The sequence below is a fragment of the Copadichromis virginalis genome, linkage group LG18 (genome assembly GCF_057382275.1).
Source record: "Copadichromis virginalis isolate Kocher_CV1m ecotype Utaka linkage group LG18, C_Virginalis_male_GT1.1, whole genome shotgun sequence".
In the NCBI taxonomy this organism is placed as follows: domain Eukaryota; kingdom Metazoa; phylum Chordata; class Actinopteri; order Cichliformes; family Cichlidae; genus Copadichromis; species Copadichromis virginalis.
The window spans coordinates 28,182,589-28,204,200 of NC_140635.1; the positions used below are offsets into that span (position 1 = coordinate 28,182,589).

At 37.7% G+C, this 21,612-nt stretch overlaps 2 protein-coding genes and 1 pseudogene across 3 annotated transcripts in view; 2 read left to right on the top strand and 1 right to left on the bottom strand.

Moving 5' to 3' along the window:
• The window catches only part of LOC146688165 (vertebrate ancient opsin-like), a 91,872-nt gene that overhangs the window by 24,659 nt on the left and 45,601 nt on the right, over positions 1–21,612 (top strand). The gene's annotated exons all lie outside the window — the stretch shown is intronic.
• Positions 289–4,451, bottom strand: LOC146688166 (uncharacterized). The gene is made up of 3 exons (XM_085439994.1): positions 3,866–4,451; positions 2,782–2,880; positions 289–2,647 (listed from the first exon to the last, which is right to left on the bottom strand). The coding sequence occupies exons 1-3, from the start codon at positions 4,358–4,360 to the stop codon at positions 521–523; spliced, it is 2,721 nt and encodes a 906-aa protein (XP_085296120.1). The 5' UTR covers positions 4,361–4,451; the 3' UTR covers positions 289–520.
• On the top strand, positions 4,525–9,508 carry LOC146688167 (uncharacterized; annotated as a pseudogene). The gene is made up of 8 exons (XR_014916567.1): positions 4,525–4,867; positions 5,221–5,339; positions 5,442–5,858; positions 5,942–6,167; positions 6,347–6,496; positions 7,193–7,407; positions 7,496–7,840; positions 8,814–9,508. The product of XR_014916567.1 is annotated as an uncharacterized LOC146688167 (transcript).

A 21,612-nucleotide genomic window follows, 5' to 3' on the forward strand; every position in this document is an offset into this window, starting at 1 on the left:
ATTATCTGGTGCTTGCCATGATTTAAAATCCTATTTTTAGACAGGCCAGATTATTTGCCTTGTTTTAAAAAAGATTTACTTGTTTCTAAGTCTGGATTTTAGATAATAAACTTAAATTGAGAATAACCATATAATTGTGTCTATATTAGTACAGAAATCCAGAAATGGGAAGAATAACTCTTAAAATAGCCTACATTAGGTCTCTCACCAGATGTCTCTCAAAATATCACTTGTTTCAAGATAGAGTGACAAACTCAATTTGCTTGATTTAGGAAATTCACACAAGGCACCTGTTGAAAATATGATTTATTCAAAATCATGTCTGACTTCAAAGTTGTACATATAAAGGAAAAAAATTAACCACAATTTATGATACAAATCACATTTCAAAGACAGCTGTTTGTCACAGCATGCCAGCATTATGTGGTACAACATTGACATTGGTTTAGGGAACATTTAATGACTGTCAACTGATATCATCACAAACTACACTAAGCCAATACTTGGTGCAACCCTAATCTTAAGGGTGATTTCTATGGGAAATAATATCAGAAAGACTGTATTTGATTGGCACAAACACACTGTCCCTAAAACTAATAGAAAAGTATGAAGTATAATCAATGAGCTCATGGGCTAATTCTGTAGCTTGAGCAACAATGGGCACAGTTACTTCATATGCCAATAAGTCTTCATTTAAATTCAAAGTTTCATAGCGTTGGTACTCAAAAGCAATAAAAGATGAGTCAATCAAAAAGATATCCTTTATCAGTCCAAACACAGGGAAAGTGCCATCCACGTCTGCAATAATCATGGACTTCCCAGCAATGTATTTATTGCCATTTAGAACATACAATTTCACTGAGACAACAGACTGCATGACATCTATTCCAAAAAATTCTTTAATTTTTTTCCTAACATATTCATTATTTTTAACAGCTGATACTGGCCCGGATTCCTTTTCTTTCGCAAAAATAGGATGTTCAGTGCCTATTTCATTTTGACAACACTCAAGAAATTGATTGTGGTTTGCAAGGGATTTACAAATATTTTTAAAATTTAACTTAGAAGCCCACTGTTTAAAATAGGAGTGCTTTGCCTCAAAGCGCATGCACATACTCCTTATTAAAGGTCCAAGCGATAAGATTTGACTGGGAAGATGCAACATATAATGTTGCTTAGGTATTATATTGGCTTCGGGAAAAAGTTGCTTGAACTGATACAGGTGTTCTTCAATCATATTTCTCAGTTGCAATACAGTTTGTAAAGAAATAATGGGAGCAAGAACTATTTGAATTATCATAATTAACTTTCTAATAAATACAACATACTCACTCTCCACACCATACAAAAGAAAAAGTAATATTTTTAAAAGAATTAGCATCTGTCCACAAGACTGTTTCAATTTGTTGTCGTTAGCCGCTAAAGTGCCAAAGCTAATAGGACATGGTTTATCCCGTATTTCAAGAGGTGAGTAAGGAAAATTTTGAATGTCTGAATTAAACTTGTCTAATTCTAATTGTCCTGAGAGAATTAGGTGTTTTAATACAAATTTAACTTCCATTGATGCAACACCTTCAAAAATAACATGCATTATGTCCTGTGGAGTTTGTTTGATCAGGTCAAATGCAGGAACATCAACTAGTCTGCTTCTTCTATTGATTCCATAAGTAGTTTTGAGGGACGCTTTCAATAAATCTGTGCTTGCTTTATCTATTTCAAAACACTGCCTGATATGTTTCTCCAGAGTTCTGTGAACAAACTTCTTCTCCTCAAAAACACTTTGCATATCATCAAAGTTGCATTCACAGTGTCTACATTTGCTATAAGCAAAACCAATCCCTTCTTTAAAGCCAGCAATCTCATGCTGGGCTAGCGTGTCTCCGCAAATGGCTATAACAGCACCAAACAATTCAATTTCACCATTTGACATTTTAATCCTTACACCATTGTAAAGCAGTGATAGATCTTGAAGTATTCTTTTCAGTACAACATCAATACCCCACTGAGAAATGTCATTTGCTTTAGCAATAGCAAGAAGTCGTATTGCAGCTAACTTTGACCTAAATTTTGGATCAATATTTCCTAAAGTATAATAAAACATGACCAATTTGTTTGCAGAAGCATGGGACCCTAAGGGGTTACATATTTCAATTTCATCTGTGTACAGTATTAATTGCAATGCATTTGGCCTCTGAGAAAACAAGGGGTGAGATGTAAAGAGGGACCCGTCTCTAAAATCATAGAAGAATCCCTCTCTGCTTCTTTGTGGTGCAGTGTTCAACATGGTAAAGATTCTCTCATTAGTCATTAACTGCTTTAGACTTTCAATTAATGGTACATAGTAAAAACTTTTGTTCCTTAAAGACATGACCCTTGAAAGACCTTGCTTTACCCAACATATCTTCTGGGATACTACTACTTCCTCTGCGTTGACTGGACAGAACATTTCCCCTATGGCTCTACTCTGTCCATATGCAATGGTGGAGAAAGGATCCATGAATTTATCAAATGTAGCCAAAGCCTCATCTTGAAGCTGAGTGGTTCCCTCGGCATTATCTTCAAACACTGTCTTCATTCTTTCCTTGAGCGTATCCAAAAGAACAGCCTGATACTGTTGCACTCCTGAGATGATATGTTTGACCGTTCTCTGTGAAAACATTTGAAATAAAAGTAACTTATTCTGCATTTATATAAAATAATAATAATTCTGAATTCCATTATGAACAAGTAAGACATTGATTGCCTTATGTAATGTATTGATCCATTAAGACTATAACATACCTGTGATAAGTGGCACTGTTCTTGAACACTGATAGCAAAAGCTGCAGCAGATCTGGTAATATCATGTCTGGTAAAGGATGTTGTAGCAACAGCTTCTTCCTTTAGAGCAGAAAAACAAAGTTACTCCAAACTCCTGGCCAATTATAGAAATTCTTACATAACAGGTATAATCAGTTACACCTAATGATTGGTCCATTAAAAAACAAAGTGCATGACAGTGATTAGTGTTACAGTTGTGAATATTCAATATAATATAAGATAATATAATATTCATTCTTTGGAATAAAGAAAAAAGAAATGGAAAAGAAATCAAAGACAAAGAAACAATAAAAAAGGGGTTGTCCATTTTTTTGATGAGGCTAGGGATTGGATTCATGAGAATGAGATTTTATCTTTTTAAATAATGAATTTTTGTTTGCACTTAGATATTAGTTTCTTTACATGTTTGTTGTATTTATTAAATTATTTATGTATTTTTAAATCACGTGATTTAGATTTGCACTCAGAATTTATGTTAGTATTAGTATATGGATATATTTTATTGTATGCATTTATTAATTTATTTAATTTTCAAGAAAATCATTCTTATCCATGTTTTGGCAGTATTTCTGGCCAACAGATTTTTTTACAGTGCTTCCAAATACTCTGTGTCTTACCTGAAACCGTATTCACCACTTATAATTCCTACGAGATACCCAAATTGCTGCCACATTGAAAGATTTAAGCGCGCTGAGAGTGTCTTTGATGCAAACTTCACCAGGAGACATGCCAGCCGCAGAGTGTGTGCCTTCTCCGGCTGCAGCATAGCCTGTACTATCTACACTGAACTGCTATTCTGTTTATTTATTTTTTATTTCATCCTGCAGGATGAAATTGTGATTTAAAATCCAACCATAGTGGAAATCGCTTGTAACAGATTGAAGAACAATATCTAGCGGTATAATATCGCGAGATCTCGTTAAATTTCTCTTGATTAAAAATGGAGAAAAGGATTAAAAGTAATATAGGACCAAATACGAGGAGTTAGACATAGCTAAATTTGTCATCAGAAGCCACACTACATTTTATTTAGTTTAACACTTACCGTGATCGGGCTGTCAACAACCTGAGGCTCCTGCACTTCAGCCAAAGATCCACCAGTTGATATTTCCACGGTGCTGGTTGTTGTTGCAGTACTACAGTTGGTAAAGACTGAAACACCAAAATTTTCCGATCCTAAAGAGTGGGATGTTGGGGGGATCCTCCATCCTCTTGGTGGGCTTCCATTCGTCAAATACAGAGGGTGCGTCCGTTTAATGTGGCGAAAGAATGAGTTAAAAACTCTGAAATCTTGTTCACAGCCATCTATTCCACAGTAAACCCAAAAATCCTGCCTTCGACCATGAGCTGCATTTATGTGGCTAAGGAGCACCTTCAGAGTTAAAGAAACAAAGATAAAACAGATCATACATCTCCAGAGCGCCATGGTGAACTGTTTTCGCGCTGTAGCCATGCAGCATACTTTACCGCTCTCCACTGAAGGCCACAGATGAGAGTGTGGGACCATGGGAAAGGTAGGCAATTTTAAAAATATATGCATCCTTAATTATCCAATTTTTCAGGTTTAAATTACATCAGTTATATTTATTTTTAGGCAATAAGTGTTTAAGACTGAATTTATATTTTTCTTTTCTTTTTTTTTACTTAAAAAGAATTAAATATAAATAATTTTCTGCATGCCATTCTCAGTTCCGGTCGTGACGTTACTTTCACGCGGGACAAACTCTTTTCCCCTGCTTTGTTAACCATCAGGACCGTTAGGAAGATCAAAATTATTTATCTAAACAAAGTGAACAGTAATTTAAGGTTGGTAACATTAAGTTGATTTGAAAAATACTATGGTACAACGGTGTTATTAAGATAAAGTCGTGTTTTGTGAGGGCTGCTGCTAGTTAGCAATCTAGCTAATGTGTTAACTTTAGCTAAATGATCTTATTTAAGCTGTAGGATATTTCCAGGTACTGTGAGTGGAGGCTTTGGAACGAACTAGAGAACTGCTGTCACGGCATGGACAAGTTTGATGATGCCATACTGTCTGTGTTGCAGGGTAAGTCTTATTTTTCAGTTATTTTGGTACGTTAGCTAAGCAGCCTTAGCATCTGTTAGCATCATTTCTGAAACTTGGAGCTATTGCACTCTACTCTGACCTTTATCCACATTATAGCCTTGAGCTGTCTTTGCCTAAATAGACTTGGAACATCATTCTTGAAGACACCCAAAAATAGTTTTATTGCATTCCCAAATATTTGATAAACTGTTTTAAGTTTGACATTTTATCCTGTTAATATTACTTATTGCTAAAATACATTTATTGACAAAAAATGACCTCGACATGTAATAAGCCACGCCCAGGAAAAGAGAAATAAATATCACTTTTGAAGTTGTTTTTCTCTTTTACAGCTGCGAATATTGATGAGGAAACTTTGAGAAGCTTTACCCGGGATGACCTAAAGGATCTTTTTCCGGGCCATGAAAATTTCCTCCGTAGAAAGAAGATTTGGGATTTTATCAGCCAAAAGGTAAATACACATTATACCACTAAGAAGATGATTACTGTCCATATTGTCTAGCATTAATTTGCCTAATTGTGTATTTTTGTTTATATCCCACAACTGTTATAGTTTAAGAGTACTGACCAAGATGCCAACACTTTCCATCGAAGCGAGAGTAACCCCTTCGGCTTTGATGTGTCACAATGTCAGCCTCAAACTTCCAGTCCCATTTCCTACACTGCTGACAAAAAAATGAAAATGCCAGACCCACCAGAGTATGTGGTGTATACAGATTCAGAGTTGGACATGGTGCGCAGTCAGTACTTTGCATTGCTCCACAGTGGAAAGGAAAAGGACTGCAGGATGTCGAAGGAGCTCTGTTGCAGACTTGTAAGGAACACAGTCACCAGCATGGTTGCAATCCTCCGTGTTAGTCCCATGGGGAAAGAAGTAACATACCCCTCCAAACTCGAAATGAGAGCAATGTCACAGAAGATTGTCGACTATTACCCCATGTTACGTGATGCTGACACACACATGCCATACGTAAGTCATTCTTTACCCACTACAATATCTAAAATTGAGTGAGATAATAAAATGATGTACAAATATATATTATTTTACCACAGCTGACCATCTACACCAAACTGTACAAACGACTCCAAAATATGAAGTCTCCAAGGAAGAGGCAGGGCTCCATGCCACAACGAGGCAGGCCCAGGAAGACTCTTTTCAGCTCAGATGACACAGACAATGGGACTGAAGGTGACCTAAGTGGTGAAGCAAGTGGTTCAAGTGACTATACCACACTTCTTGAGAGCAATGATGACCTCAGCGAGGATAACTCAAATGCAGGTGTGTACTTTGGTCTGCTGTACTAATGACTTTTGGACATCTAAAACTTCAAAGAGACCACCTGCCCTCAGTTTTCTGTTCAGAGTGCATCACAAGATTTATACAGTGTTGAGTATTTTCCTTAACTTTCTAGCTATTCCCTGTTATTACATTCTGTTCATCTTCTGTTTTTTCCTCAGAGAAAGAATCCCAATTGCCGCTACCCTCCACTGTACCAACTACGTCAAACAATACTACGCTGGCTTTACCACTATTATCCAAGTCAGCCTCATGCTCTGCACCCAGGTCTGATATAGGTCCTTCAACTGCACCTCCAGATGATGTTGTTGGTAAGTCCACCATCACCCTTATCTACCTCTGTCTGACTGTGGTTCCTCTTACAGCTCTTTCCAAAATATGGTTGCAGCAATGAACCCCGTTCTAAGTGTTTATTCCAAAAATCATAGTGGTTTGGCATTAACTCGAGTTGGTGTGTAAAATCAACATATGATAGATCCCTCATTCCAGTTTGCCAGTTAGCCATAGTAAGTATTTTACCACTTTGTGTTGTAATGGGTGTTACTCAGTGCTGATTATTTACACATGTAAATCCTCATGCTGGTCACATCTATCATGCCTTATCACAGTGTTTCTGTCATAGATCAAATTACCTAAAATATTTTTATCCATCAGCTCATAATCACTGTTCACACTGATGTGAACGATATACACAGTAAACAACCTTTACCTTATTTTCACCACAGTTTTATTCACGGGCATCTTAAACTGTCGTTTTAATATTTGATTCTGTTCAAACTAACAATTAACATAAATCCATGATCATTATAAGAAAAGGACACAAAGGGAAATGATTAGGACATATAGGGTCAGTTCATTACTCAAACATATTTAACCTAAACATTAATTCTCATAAATATTATACTTAAAAACAACCATGCAACCTTACTAGAAATGACTGATTAGAAAAATCTGAATTTAGTCTAGTTACACCATGTCTTACAATTGCTCTTTGCTTTCCCTAGCAGACCATGACAGCCTGAAGATGCAGGCAAGACATTACAAAACCTTGAGCAACATGTACAGGAAACCCAATGCAAAACCCAACCAAAGTGACGTCGCTCAAATTTTGGACCTGGAGTTTGAGGCCAGACGAGCTTTTATTGACGCAGATGTTACAAGGGAAGAAGACAGGCCTAGAAAAATATTTGAAGCATACCCGTGCTTCAAAGACATACGAAATGTAAGTTCAACTACCTTCAGTTAAATTCCTTGCTTTCTCTGGATAGGTTTAGTTAGTTCTTGACTAACTGAGCACAACTTTGTCATAGGCGATGGATGAACTGCGTCGCATCATTGGTGGCTCCAACTGCAAATACATAGATCAAATGAAGGGTTGATGGGCAGAGTTTTGTTCGAAGGTGCAGTTCTATGGCATTTGGAAGAAGGTCCTGAAACCTCCTCTCCCCTTGGATGTACGTGGAGGTAAGTGGCCTTTTCATACATTAAATCCACACATCAGATATGTTCGGATTGCTTTGTTGAGATACTTTTCTCCGTTCACAGTGGATTTTACTGTCACTCTCTTCAATGCACTTCCATCTCTTTTTCCTTCAAAAACTACACCACCAAAGCGGCTGGGAAGTGCCAGTGAGGCTCTCCTTCATATCCTCAAGGTGCAAACAGCTGCAATACCAGCCACTGTAACTTGTACTCCATTTACTTGTATTGTTATTATTAATATTATTATTTTGCTTTTCCTGCTTAATAAGAGTGGGTTGAAGTTCAATTCAGCAGGGATTAAATTACTCCTTATTCAGGATTTCTTAATTGTTATTCAAAACCTACTCCAGAGAGGCAGCACAGAGCAAAAGCACATTGCAGTTAGGATACAAGTAGAAGCAGTAAAATGATATATTTAAAAAGGCCTTCAAAAACTAGAATATGTAACAAAGTTAAAAGAAATAGTTTTAAAAAACAAATGAGAAAAAAAGCACAAATAGACATGATAAAAATGCTGCAAACTAGAGAAAATTCATGCTCAGAATTAATACACAGCAAAATCTCCAGTGTTAAATTAACACTGGAGAGTGTCTATATGGGTCCACTCCTCTGAGTGTTAAATACAACACTGTTGAGTGTTAAATTAACACCTTTGACAGTGTTATATGTTTAAAAGTAACCTAGTCAGTTTTGAAGATTAACAAAGACTAACACTGAGCAGTGCTGATTTTCTAACACTGGAAAATAAATCAAAATGTTAGAAATATTCCAGTGTTAGAAAATCAGCACTGCTCAGTGTTAGTCTTTGTTAATCTTCAAAACTGACTAGGTTACTTTTAAACATATAACACTGTCAAAGGTGTTAATTTAACACTCAACAGTGTTGTATTTAACACTCAGAGGAGTGGACCCATATAGACACTCTCCAGTGTTAATTTAACACTGGAGATTTTGCTGTGTACATTTCCAAAATTTCATATTTATGTAAGTCAGATATTTTACATTTATTTCTTCTATTCCAACAGTAAATCAGTTGGAGCATTCTAAAATCTTGATATTGCTTTTTGTGTCTTAAGCTGTTTGGATGCACAGCAACCCTTTCATTGAAAATCTTGAAGAATTTGTCCTTTTTTTGTGCTTTTCTAGCCGGGTGAAGATGCAATGCTATACCTGGAGAAGCGGCCTCTCTCCTCCCCAGTGCTGCTTTTTGATGGAACAACCAGCATTGTTGCTGTAGGAAACATACCAGTGACCACTCTCTCCTTGGAGGATTTCTGGGAAGGAATGTTGGTGTTGATGGCATATTACTACACCTTGCACTTAACATACCCAAAATGTGTTGCAACGGTCCTCTCTGTCATACAAACTGAGGTAATAACTGATGCCATCCATGATCAAGATGCCACTAGTGCATATAAGAAAGCAATAGCTGAGTGGAAGTCGTTCTTTGAGAAATAGGTGAATACCAAGCAGGATTTTATCAGGTCATTTGCAGTTTGTTTAGTTTTGTAGTACGTTTGTACAACTTTGTTCCTAATTTGCCTAGCAATGTCCTGAGAAACGGCTGTACTTATAATGCTTTACAAATGAAAGTTGTTGTTTTTTTTTCTTAGTGACACTTTACCTGAGGCATGTAAAGTTTTAAGTCAGTAATGCCATTATTTACAACATTGTGAGACTATGTGACTGTCACAAAAGTTTAAGGCCAAAAATGTAATTTCTTTTCTCTGTTTAGGCCTTTTAAAGGGTTGATTTAGACTTTTAGGGATTGTGCAGCAGCCCTATATTGTTTAAAAAAAGAATTTTGTTCTCATGAGAGAAATAAATGTTGACATATATCACTCCTGTCCTGGTTGTGATTTCAGTAGAAGCCAAGGAGTATTCTAGGAAAAAGGTCTGTTTTAAGGTTTTTTTGCCTGGATTTAATATTGATTCGGCTCTATTTTAAGATAAGCCAACCTGAATCAAGAAACAAATTAATCATACTTCACTAATATTGAGTAGTTTTTCATAGTATTAGAACTATTTTTCTCGTTGCAGTGCATTCATTTGCTGCAAGTAAGAATTCAAAACATAAAAAAAGACTGTAATTTAGCATATTTAACTTACTTTTGGGACTTGATATAAAGTAATTTTATCTTAAATTGAGCTTTTTAAAGCTTATTTTAACCCTCTTCAATTCTCAAATGTGTTCTTTTATTTCTGGATTAAAAAATCTTATTTCAAGATTTCTTATTAAGTAAAATAAACTTGCTGCATGGACAGATAATTTCACTTGTTTTCAGTGCTTTTTGTATCAAATGTAGTATTTATTTCCTAAATATAGACTAGCCATTTTTGCAGTGTACGTTATTATTGTGTTAACGAGCACGGTAACTAGTTATTATGCCAAAATCAGGAACGCATTACTCATTACTGGGATTTAGATAGGCTCGTTATTCGTTACTTCGTGTGGTGGCCATCGCGGAGCTTCCACAGATTCAATAACATTAGCAAGTGTTGGAGGCCAGCAGGTGGATGAAGGAAAAGGGAGGCAAGAGGAGAGACCCGAAGCGGCCGCCGGTCCGAGAGTGTCAGGTGAACTGAACTTCAGGTAAGAAGTTATGACCTGCAGTCCATCTGGGTCAGACATAAACCAAGTTTAGGTGGAGTTTATTTTCGCTATGCTGACTTTTTCGTACTGCGTGCTAGCTAGCATGACGGAGTTTCTATACAGCTGGGTGGTGCTATGTTACTGATGTTGAACTTTATTTTGTTCATAAGGTTAAGAGTTGCCAACCCTCCCGTAAAAAACGGAATCGTCTCGTATTCAGAGAAAATATTACGGGTTTCCTATTGAGCTGAAAAGGAACATTTTGTCCCGGACTTCAGCTACAATGAAAAAGACACAAAGCTGGAGTTATTCTGTGTTTACGCCGCACAGCTGCCTCTTCTTCTCTCATCCTCTCCCCCTCCCTCTCCTGTTTCTACTTCAATCATGAAACTGATCAATGATCAGCTGATCGGCTTTTCTCTCTTGTTTGTTTATCGCTCACTTTGCGCCAGAAAGAGGAAACCAGCGGATGTGGCGCTAAACAACAGCAGCACGTTTAAGCTTGATCAGCTGTTGTTAGAATTTATTTAATATTAATTTCAAGTATCAGCTGATGTTTGCTGGAGCCACAGCTGTAAACCTGCTGGTCATGATATGGTTTGGTTATCTGGTGAGAGGGAAACATGAAGATGAAACCAGGAGATGTCCTTACTGAATCATCAGAGCTGAACAGGTGATAGAGAAACAGGTTTACCTTTTAGGTGACATGAATGAGTTGAAGGGAAGTTATGAACTGTTTCTGAGAGACAAATAACCCCAGGATCCTTTTTTAGGTAGCTGACAGCTGGTAACTGTGCAGGGGCGGGTCTAGCAAAGTGTTGCCAGGGGTCCATGTAGGGCATTAAAAGGGAAAGGGGGGCACAAGGAAATACTTTCTTATTCTCATTTAAAATGTCTCACTCAAAAAATAATTATCTGAGTCTTACAACAAACAATTGATAGATTGATGCATATATACCATCAGAACAGTGTACATCACTGTCACAACAGTGTTTATTTTCATTCAAAGGCTTTATGATTTTTCCTATAATGGTGGGCCGGTCTCTAGTCAAAATGCCCGGGCCAATTTTCTGTCCCAGTCCAGCCCTGTATGCAGCTCATCTGCAGTCTGGTGTTACCTACATCTTCCTATTCAGAAGGAAGAATTTCCGAGTTCTGAGTACAATCGAAAGCACCACGACTGCAGTTTTTGTGTTGGATGTAAAAAGCAGGCTAGAATCATGGCAGCAGTCAATGACGGTCCAGGCGTGGGATTTCTCTCGTGGAAATATGCACATTATCTTTTCCTTTCTATTGGTAGGTGGCACAGTGCACTTGCGGCAAGTAAGCAAGCTAGAAGACTGGCAATCTTGCTGGGTATCCAGTTACGGAAGCAACACATTAACAAGAGAATTCTGAGTAAAACCAAAGTTACTTTCCCTAGTAACTAGGTACTCTGAAAGTAACGAGTAACTTGAAGTAACTGAGTTACTTTTGATAGAAGTAACTAGTAATGTAACTAAGTTACTAATTTAAAGTAACTTACCCAACACTGACTTTAATATACCAACACCACTAATGACTACTTTTTCTGTGTAAAGCAGGAAGATATAGGATCTTATATGCATGTTGCTGTATGTTGTGAAAAGCTTAACTTGAGAATCTAATTCCACAGTATTTGACAAGAAAGACTCAACAGTGAACAGCTGAGTGTTGTGTTATTTGCAAACACAACCTCCCCATTTTAGTGCCATTGAAGGTAACTCTCCCCAGGGTAACAGCATCAAAAAGTCAAAGGAAAACAGAAATCTGTTGGAATGAACAGACAAAATACAATTCATAACAAAACTTCAGGGACAGTTTAATGCCTGCTCCTCGTCTCTTCTCACGTTTCATAAAGAACATGCCGCTCATGTCCAAGTGTGCTTTGGGCACAAAACCCGTATCCGTGTTTACTTCTTTGGTTCATATTAGGACTCCTGATGTTTTTCACACTAAAAAATCACCATGTGTATAAACACAATACACTCAAACATCAGAAGGAGGAGACACAGCTGTGAAAATATTTCTTGGCAACACTCAGAAGGAAATTTGCTTCTGCTTGATATGAACTTTGTTTGGCAGAATACTTGACACTAGAATGCACAATTAAAACATACAATACTCCTGGATGTCCGATTGGATTAAACTTATGCTGTTTATGTGTGTGCTACAAGTGCCTTGTCTCAGTCTCGCTGGTCCCTTGTTTTTATTGCATGCTTTACCGGCAACCCCTCTGCTCTCTACGCATCCAACTTTAACCCAGTGTCTGCTCTGTTGGCATGTCTGGACTCTTATCTTAGTTGTGCGCTCTTCTTTCTTATTCTTATTTTCCACACATTCACACTCTGTGCATCTCAGCAACTTACATTTCCAATCTTTGCGCACACACATATCATATATAAGAGTGGCTCATTTCATCTTTTTGCAGTACCTACTTCAGTCTCTATTTTCTTGCTAGCTCTTTCACATTGTTTCTCCGTCTCCATGTGCCCTGCTCCTATATTCTTTCCCTTATTCTGTGCCATTATCATCCGTCTTCTTCACCTTGGTTGTCTCACTTGCCATTATTGTTTCCATTCAGTTCACACCACCTCGCCATAAAGCACCCCAAAAAGTGTTGTTTGTGTAACAATGGGCCAGATGTTAACGCCTGAAAGCAAAACTTGTAAAACAGAAGGTGGGAAGCCCGTGTTCTGAATGATGTGCATATGCCTGATGTTTTATTTTGCTTTGTTGTGTTCCCAGCTGATGCAAATACTGCATAAAATTTAATTTATTGACAAAAAAGTTACATGAATGCAAACAAACAAGAATAAATAGATGCTGTAAAGTTTGTCCTGTCAACAATTAAAAATACGCAGAACGTCATTGCATATGGGGCGATGATTTGGATCCATTCTATTGCAACTTTTAATTAAGCCACTAAGCGCTGTTACAAAGTGAAAACTACGATTAATTAAATGAAAGTGTAATGAACAGGACTCAGAGCATAAAGAGACTCACGAAGAAAGAACTTTTCCTACTACGGCTGAATGTTATCTCCAGTAATTCCTATAACTGTGAGATCTTCAGATTTTTATTTTTAACTTGTTAATTTGCTATTATGCTATTTAATGGTGTCATTAAATAAATAACACAAATGGATAGCTGGCTTTTCCATCTGATGGTGCAGCAGTTCTGAGGGGCATTTAGAGAGGAACAGCCACGCTCATAGGTGAGAAGACTGTCATTCAAAGCATCATTCACAAACACATTTATTGTTGCCAGACCAAGATGCTGTATAATATTTCAGATCTGAGATATTGACTCTCAAATTCTAGCGATGATCCAGGTAAATGTAATAAACTTTTCAGTCTCTCAGAATTTAAGGTTTGGTTTGATTTTTCTTTTCTTAACAAATCAAATACACTAAATGTCTTCTGGGAAACACTCTTACAGGAGGTTGGTTCTGTCTTTGCAGCTCTTGATGATGACAGTGGTCACTTTCTTTATAATGTATTTGTAATTTTTTTTAAAGGCTGTGTAAAGACTTCCTCTCCTTACACCCTTCCACAGTTTTAGTCTCAGTATAGCTGAGCACAACGGTTCAGTGATGATGCTGTGAATTAGGACCTTTATGGATTTGGCTTGTGATACATCTGCAAATAGGATCTGGGGAATTGGGAAGCTAAGTCAGTGCTATCTTGTTTGGGCCTTTCCTGGGTGCTTTTTGCAGTTTGATGGAGTTTATTTTATTCCTGGAGGAGCCCATCATGGAAAATCATCACCAGTAGTACTGGACTTGGTCTCAAACAATGTTTAGGTGATCAATAGCATTTACCTACCCATTATTTGGTTTACATGTGTCGGCTAATTGGTGTCAGTTCTTGACCATTAAAGACATTTAAGACATAGAAACTTGATAACCCAGTGCTGAAAATCTTAGGCTCAGAGAACTCTGGCTTCACTCATTACTGGAGGTGGAGCCAACAGTGGAAACAGGAACAGGACAGTGGTTCTAAACCGTCGGGGGATTATTGAGGGTCTTAGTCCTTCCATCCCAATGAACCCTTTGCGACAAAGGTGCCATTCTGTGTCGCTGTCCCAGCCTATACTCTACCTCTGTTAGCCCCTCGGACAATTCAATTTCAAAATGTGGTGCAGTGGGCGGAGTTAGTGTCAGAACTGTGGGCAAGGTTACAACTTAAATTGCATCAGTAATAAACCATAAGTCTTTATTTCATATCCCATGTCGACCTCCCTCATTACTTTTTAATGACGCCCTGTGAAATCTACATAATGAAAGAATATTAATAAGTGGCAATATTTAAGAATACTGTAATCATAATGCCATTCCCAGTGTCCTTAAGGCTTTTATTTAATTTAGCAATATAATTGTTTTAAACGTTAATTCATCCTTTGTTTAAGAAACTAATGTGAGATGTAGATTTAACTTGGATTCTAATATTATGTAAATTCTGTTAGTGTAAACTGTGCCATGATCTGAGTGAGCATCTGCTGTTTTTGTGCGTTTTTCCATGCTGGCTCTGGTACTCTGGTATCCACCTATGTGGGCTCATTTTCACACCGGCATCGTCCACCTGTGATCCATCAGTGGCAATCAGCAGACAAATTGGCCACACGGTGAAAGTTTCAACATGGAGAAAGCTACTTTATTGACCCACAAATCTCCAATGTCCACATTATTTGAACTGAAAGGATTTCCTGTGTGTATTACTGACCCAATAACTCAAACCAGTTGCACCACATGGGGAGAAAATTATTCAATTATTCATTCTTACTGCATTAATTATTGACACTTGCGCCATGGCCCTCTGTTAGGAGACAAGGTTCGGATGACTGTCACTAAAATACCAAATAGTGTAAACTTGCATCCTGATAATTCCCATTACGTTTGTCTCCAAACCAAACTGGGACAGGAAAATCTGTAAATATCAGCCCCAATTCTCCTTGTGCTGAAAGCTTTCAAGTTGGCATCCCAAAGAGGAAATCAGAACACAGGCAACAAAGTAAAACTGAAACACTGTAAATCTCAAGGCTCTTCCGTCATCGAATTAACTACAGTGCTTTACTTTCTAGACTCCCAGTCTTTACTGGTAAATGTAATTGGATGGTTCTGTGGGAGATATAATTAATGTTTATTGGCAACATGTGGAGGCATGGGTTGTTGCCCTATTATTCCTGAAAATGATTTAATTTGATTAGATCAAAACTTAATACTTAGTATATATTGTGGAGCTTCCAAGGCAAACCAAAGTGAACCACACTGTTGGTCTTTCTGAAATCACAGTCAGCTTTTTGTTTTGTCAGAACAGAAAGTCACACCCTGATGTGTCTTTGGCAGACTGACAGTCACATGCAGACAACTCTGTAATTCCTCAATGAGTGAATATTAAAAAACAAAATAAAACAAGCAGAGAAGCAAAAAGCGGAAAAAAATCAACAAATAAAAAACAACAACATTTCTTTTTGTGTATTTTTGTAGAACAAAAAAAGTGAGTGATGTACAATCTAAAAAACTATGAGGTTTACACAACAGCCGCCCTAAATTAAAACCATTAGTAATTACCAAAACGTGTTTTTTTTAAAATTGTTAATCAGTCAGTTTTAAAAAGCTATCTAACTAAAATTATAGCTTGGATGGAAAAATATTATTGTTGTTATTATATTCATAAATTTTCAAATTTACAGTTTTACATATTTTTACTTTTTTGGGTGGAAATGCCAGATTACAGTTATTTACTAATATTTTGAAACAGAAAAAATACAAATAATAAAAGGTTAAAATTAATTAAGTATGAAATTTGCTTGTTTAATTTCTGACTTGATTAATTTCTGACTTTGAGCATGACTGTGCCGGCTCCAATTCAGTAGTTTGCCTTATAAATAGCAATGCAATTTTTATATTTACAAAGTTTTGACAGACTTCTAACATATTTGTGTTTCCTTGTTTTTGTGACAGGTGGTCTAATAAAGTTGTTAATCGCTGTACCTGTATGGCGTTTCACTCTCTGCCTGTCTTGACCTAGGAAGCTGTGTCCTAATTGAACTATTTGAATGTCAGGCAGCCTCTTCTGTGGTATTTCCAGCCTCTGCAGCCATCTGTCTGTACGATGTATCGTCATTTCATTTTTGGCTAAAACACACACCTGCACTCACACTTATTAACTCAACAATGCAGCCGAACTCAAATGGGCTCTTGGGAATTATAGCGGTGCTTTTTTGAAATATTTTTCGAGCTGTATGTTCATTGACGATGCCTGCCTGCTATTGTCACAGTGTGTGCTTGCCTGGCTCTGCTGTCTCTTCCTAAGGACAGACCTCTTGAGAATTCTGCATTGAAAATGGAACAGCGGCCAGACGTGTTATTGCTTTGATTGGGTCCTTCCTGACCTACATCTGTGTACTCTCTTATTCCCTGGCCTTCCTTCATAAGGTTGGTAAGCTTAAGGGAATGCTGAATTCTGTCATAGATTGATATTCCTAACTTGGCAATTATTCGTTTTTTTGTTGTTGTTTTTTTTGAAAATCAAGGTCTGTAATTGGATGCTCTATAATTCTCCTTCTGCTTTTCCAGCTTTTTGTAGATGTCCTCTTCTTCTATACAACACTTCAGTCTCCATTTGTAATGTGTTTCTTTTTTCTTTTAATGCCCTAACGTTCTTCACTGGCAATAGAACAATTAAGTTTTAGTGAACCGAGTTGCATTTAAAGATTCCTACTCCAGAGCTTAACAGTGGAAAGAAACCATACTTTGTTGAAAGGAAGCTCTAACAACAATCCTTTTAGGCTTATTGTGGGATTATATAATGTTTACCTACATCATTACTGGCTTTTATGTGTTTTCTGATTGGCTCCCTGCAGTCCGTCTTCTTTTTGCCTCAAATTAAATTTAAAATCTTGAAACACAATCTGCTTAAAGAAGCACTTCTTAGGACTGTCAGCATATCAGTTTTTCTATACATGGTTAAAAGAATTCACTTTAATGATTTTACTGGCTGAACTGATATAACTAAATAGAAAATGATATTGTAAATGGTGCCACATTTGTAAGGAAAATTATTTTGTGAGGAGTCACTGTGGAGGCTCTCTACAAATAACGCTGTAACTTGATTTTACTGTTACCATGTTAGAAGTTGCCTTACGGCTCAGGCCGTGTCCAGATCAGTTAAACATAGCAGGCTTGGAGCAGACGCCAACTAACCGCTGTAGCAGTGTCCATGCTCACATACCCGAGTACCAGCAGCTCAAAACAAGAGTCAGTAGCTGAACAAGCTGTATGGCACAGGCAGAGAAGATCTGACAAGGTTTTCATGGGAGCAACCCACACACTCAACTCTCCTACTCAACCCACAAACGCATTTTCCTTACAAATGTGAACCATCTAAGTGGAAATAAAGAGGCTTTCCAAAAGCATAAAATGTAATACCAAGAAGCATTGTTACAACAAAGACATAATGCACCAAACTCAAATTACCCGCTATAATACAAAGACTAACTATACTGTGTATTTTTTCTCCTTTCGGAAAACGAATTTCACTCAAAACATGAGTGAAGGGAGGTGGAGAACTTCAAAGAAAGAAAAAGTGAACCAGATTATGTACGTAGAAAGGTTTGGACTGTTAGACAAGTCTATTTAGGAACCTGAGCCTTCAGGAACACAACAATGTGAGCTCACACTGATGTGTTTTAAAGAGAAACGTAGAAGCTTTGACATGCAGAGTGAGATGAAACTTCCAAATTATTATCTTTATATTCAACCATCGAGTAACTGAAAACTTCATGCACACTTAAACTGATCCTAAGCTGCAACCATATAAAGAGAATAAGTGCATTTCTTTAGTGATTTTTCCTGACCTGCTACCCAGCTGGTACTGTGCTTCAGCATTTGGCTACATCTTTTTAAAAATTTGTTCCTCCTCTCTACCAACTTTCTATTGACAGGTACAATTGGACAGGTTGTTATGTGTGCATTGATGTTTGTCTTTGGGGTGCACACCTGCATGTTATGGACCCGATAGATGCTGTGGTGAGAGCATACAGTCTTTAAGTGAGTGTGACAGAGTTGCACCTGATGCATTTATTATGAGCCCTTCGTCAGCTCATTACGCATTTTATATTATAAATGACTCAACTTATGAAAGGCTGTCCACATTTTTTGCACTCATTGCAAGTTTGACCACATGACTGCCTCTGACCCATGATACATGTGACAGAAGAAGGATTGCTGCAATATGTGGGGTCAGGTTTGCAATAAACAGGGCATCAAACATACTAATGGAGCCTAAAAACACAGAAAACCTTTCTAGCCCTAAGCTCTGTAGTGTTGCACTGTCTAATTGCTTTTCCCTCCACTATAACAAATTGAATATTCATGTAGCTCATTAATTTTCTGCTTTCAGTTTTATGTCCCCCTGATGTATTAAACTGGAGCCTTACTAGGGCAATCTATAATTTTCATACTAAATGTGTTTAAAATCATACAGAGAGAAATCTTTCTGGCAAGGTGTTGGTGTGTGAGTGCACGTGTGTGCACGTGCTAGTTTTAGGCAGTTTCAGGACACACTGAGAGATGAGCTGTTAGCTCCCTGCTGGTAACTGATGAAACACAAGGACATAACACAGCCATTCTCTTTGACTATGACTGTATTTGTGTACACGTTAGTGAGCATGCCTGAGGGAGTAACACATAAAATTGCTTTCCATGGGGAACACTATTTGTTTAAAGGCTTTTTCCTGTCTTTTTAAAACTTAGGTCTGAGCCTTTTTTAAAGGGCCTGTGGCAAATGACCTGGAAAAAAAAGAAAGAAGAAATCGTAAGTTTATACAGCATCATATTTGGCCTAGTTCCAAACTGCAGTGATTAAGTATGTAGTCAAAGCCTTTAGCATAGCAGACTGCTTCAGGTTTGACGGGATACTATTGTAGTTTTTAACTAATGCCTTATATACTCATTCAGATAGTCAAACTACTCCCTAGACCACAATTAAAATTTCCAGTTGGAATAACAAAACTGTTTCTTTTTATATATCTCGTGAAACAAACCAAATCTGCCGATTTTCTGTGTAACACATAATAGAAAAACTGTTCATTTGCTGTGAAAAACTTAACTTTAGAACTACTGTGATGGTGATGGCCACAAACTATGTAAAAACAATTAAGGTTTTTAGTCAAATTACTTACAATTTTCCTTTTTTTTTTTTTTTTTTTTTTTTTAATAAATAGGACAGGGGGAATGAATGAGAGAAAGAGGGGGAGAGAAAGAAAGAAAACCAAAGGGGAGAAGAGACGGTGAGAAGGGGGGGGAAGAGAGAGAGAAAAAAAAAAAGAACTCCTGGGTCACCTGTATGGAGAAAAAAAAACAAACAAACAAAAAAAAACAAACAGAGGAGGCAGCAAACAACAAAGAGCAACATAATAATAGAGAAAACAAAGCACCATCACAATAAACTAGCTAGTCGTAGATATCAATATTTACTAAATAATAAACGATATTGTGCAGCACGCAAGATAGACAGCGCATAGTGTGCTTTGAGGCAGCAGCCAAGAAAGCTTTAGTCCGCGTCTGTGAATACCCATGTGTGCATACCTGTGTGGATCAGCATGCTTGCATTCCAAAGGTTTCTCCATGTAATGATCTGCTAGGGAGTGTGGGGGGGCCACAGCCCCGTCCTCCAGGGTGTGAAGCGGGTATGGAGGAGATCAAAACTCCAGACATCCAGAGGCCCCCAGAACACAAGAGACCATGGAAGACCAACAGAGGGGCAGCCGCGCCACTGTACTTACAATTTTCCTGCTGGAGGAACCCCAGATCATCTGGCTTCATCCTATGATGCTAATTCTAATCTTTAATTAAAGATGCTGTGCAATTGAACTATATAAATTGTGATGATAATATTCATTTTATGGACTACAGGTCAAGACATCTGCTTTAATTTTGGATTTTGTCTGTAGTACAAAGCAAAATTGCAGTAAATCCCCATCAGCATCCCTTATTGGTTCAAAAACTCATTGAAAGAGTCCAAAAAAAAATTGGATAAGTAACCTTTTACTGTTTGAATATTATTGCCTTGATGCAGAAAACACATTATGTTTATTGCATAAATAAAGGGTGCGACCGCTGAAGTGAACTGGACTTCTTTAAAGATGTCTCTTTGAAACTTCAAACTTCCTGTTATGGCAAGGTGCTGATGTGCATCTATAATATGTGACACTGGGAAAATGTGTCTGGATATAGATGTAACGAACTATTTCAGGCCCACACTAGTGAAGCCAGCCATGTCTATCACATGGTAGATTGTTGCCTTTCATTGTTATTCATTCATTTCATGCCACGGTTTGGTTTAGCCATTGCCAACAGCGATTGTTTGCCATCCTTCCAAATGTGGTTGCAAAGTTCTGAGTGAAGCAGTTTTAAACCTGTCTTTTTGTCAGTTACCGCTACACTTGGGAGTCAATTTGATTGAGCCAGCAAGCTATCGACACACAGACAGACCCATCAAATGAGTTGGGATAAAACACTCGGTCTTTCACAATGCCTGTCACAAATAAAAGCCTTCAAGCGTCCAATTTAGTTCATTGAAGTGACAATTTCCCTGTAGACTTCCACCTTAAATCCAGTTCATTTTTTTCCTTTCTTCAATTTACAATGAGTTCTAAGCTAAAGATTTCAGGAGCTGGATTTAAGGCATTTTTAATGTCAAAAATGTAATTTGTGTTTGGCATGGAAGGCATGTGCATGAACTGCTATAAATGTGTCTTTGAAACCTTCCTCACTCCCAGCAGATATGAATCATTTCGTTTTCTGTAGCTAGTGAGCTCTATAAAGACTTTTGACATCAAGGAAGCATCAGTCACTCAATTCCCCCCCCACCTCCTCAATTTAAAGTCCATTTGGAGCTGCAGGAAACAGGACATGAGGCAGGATCTCCAGAAATTACCAAAAGCAATCTAACAGTGAGAAAAGCCCTTTAGGTATACAATTCAACAACTCAATTCTACATCTCTGGTACAGTGCTCCGCTCTCCTTTTGGTTCTCAGAGTGTTATTACTCTGAATGAAAATGAATGGCCTCCACTTCAGCATACGCACGCATGCAGCTCCCATCCATTTACCACATCTGAATTTCTGCAGCAGCCAGACAGAACGTCACCGTCAATGCGATTCTGATTTCTACGCTTAAAAAGTTGTTTGTCCGACAAAGCGGCTGGCGATGCTCGTTCCCCTACGCTCGACAGATTTACTCGACTCCCCCCGATTCAATTCAAGCTACAATCAGTCTTTTTTGCACGACCGTACAGACACCTCGATGTGACGGCTGAGGGGGGTGCG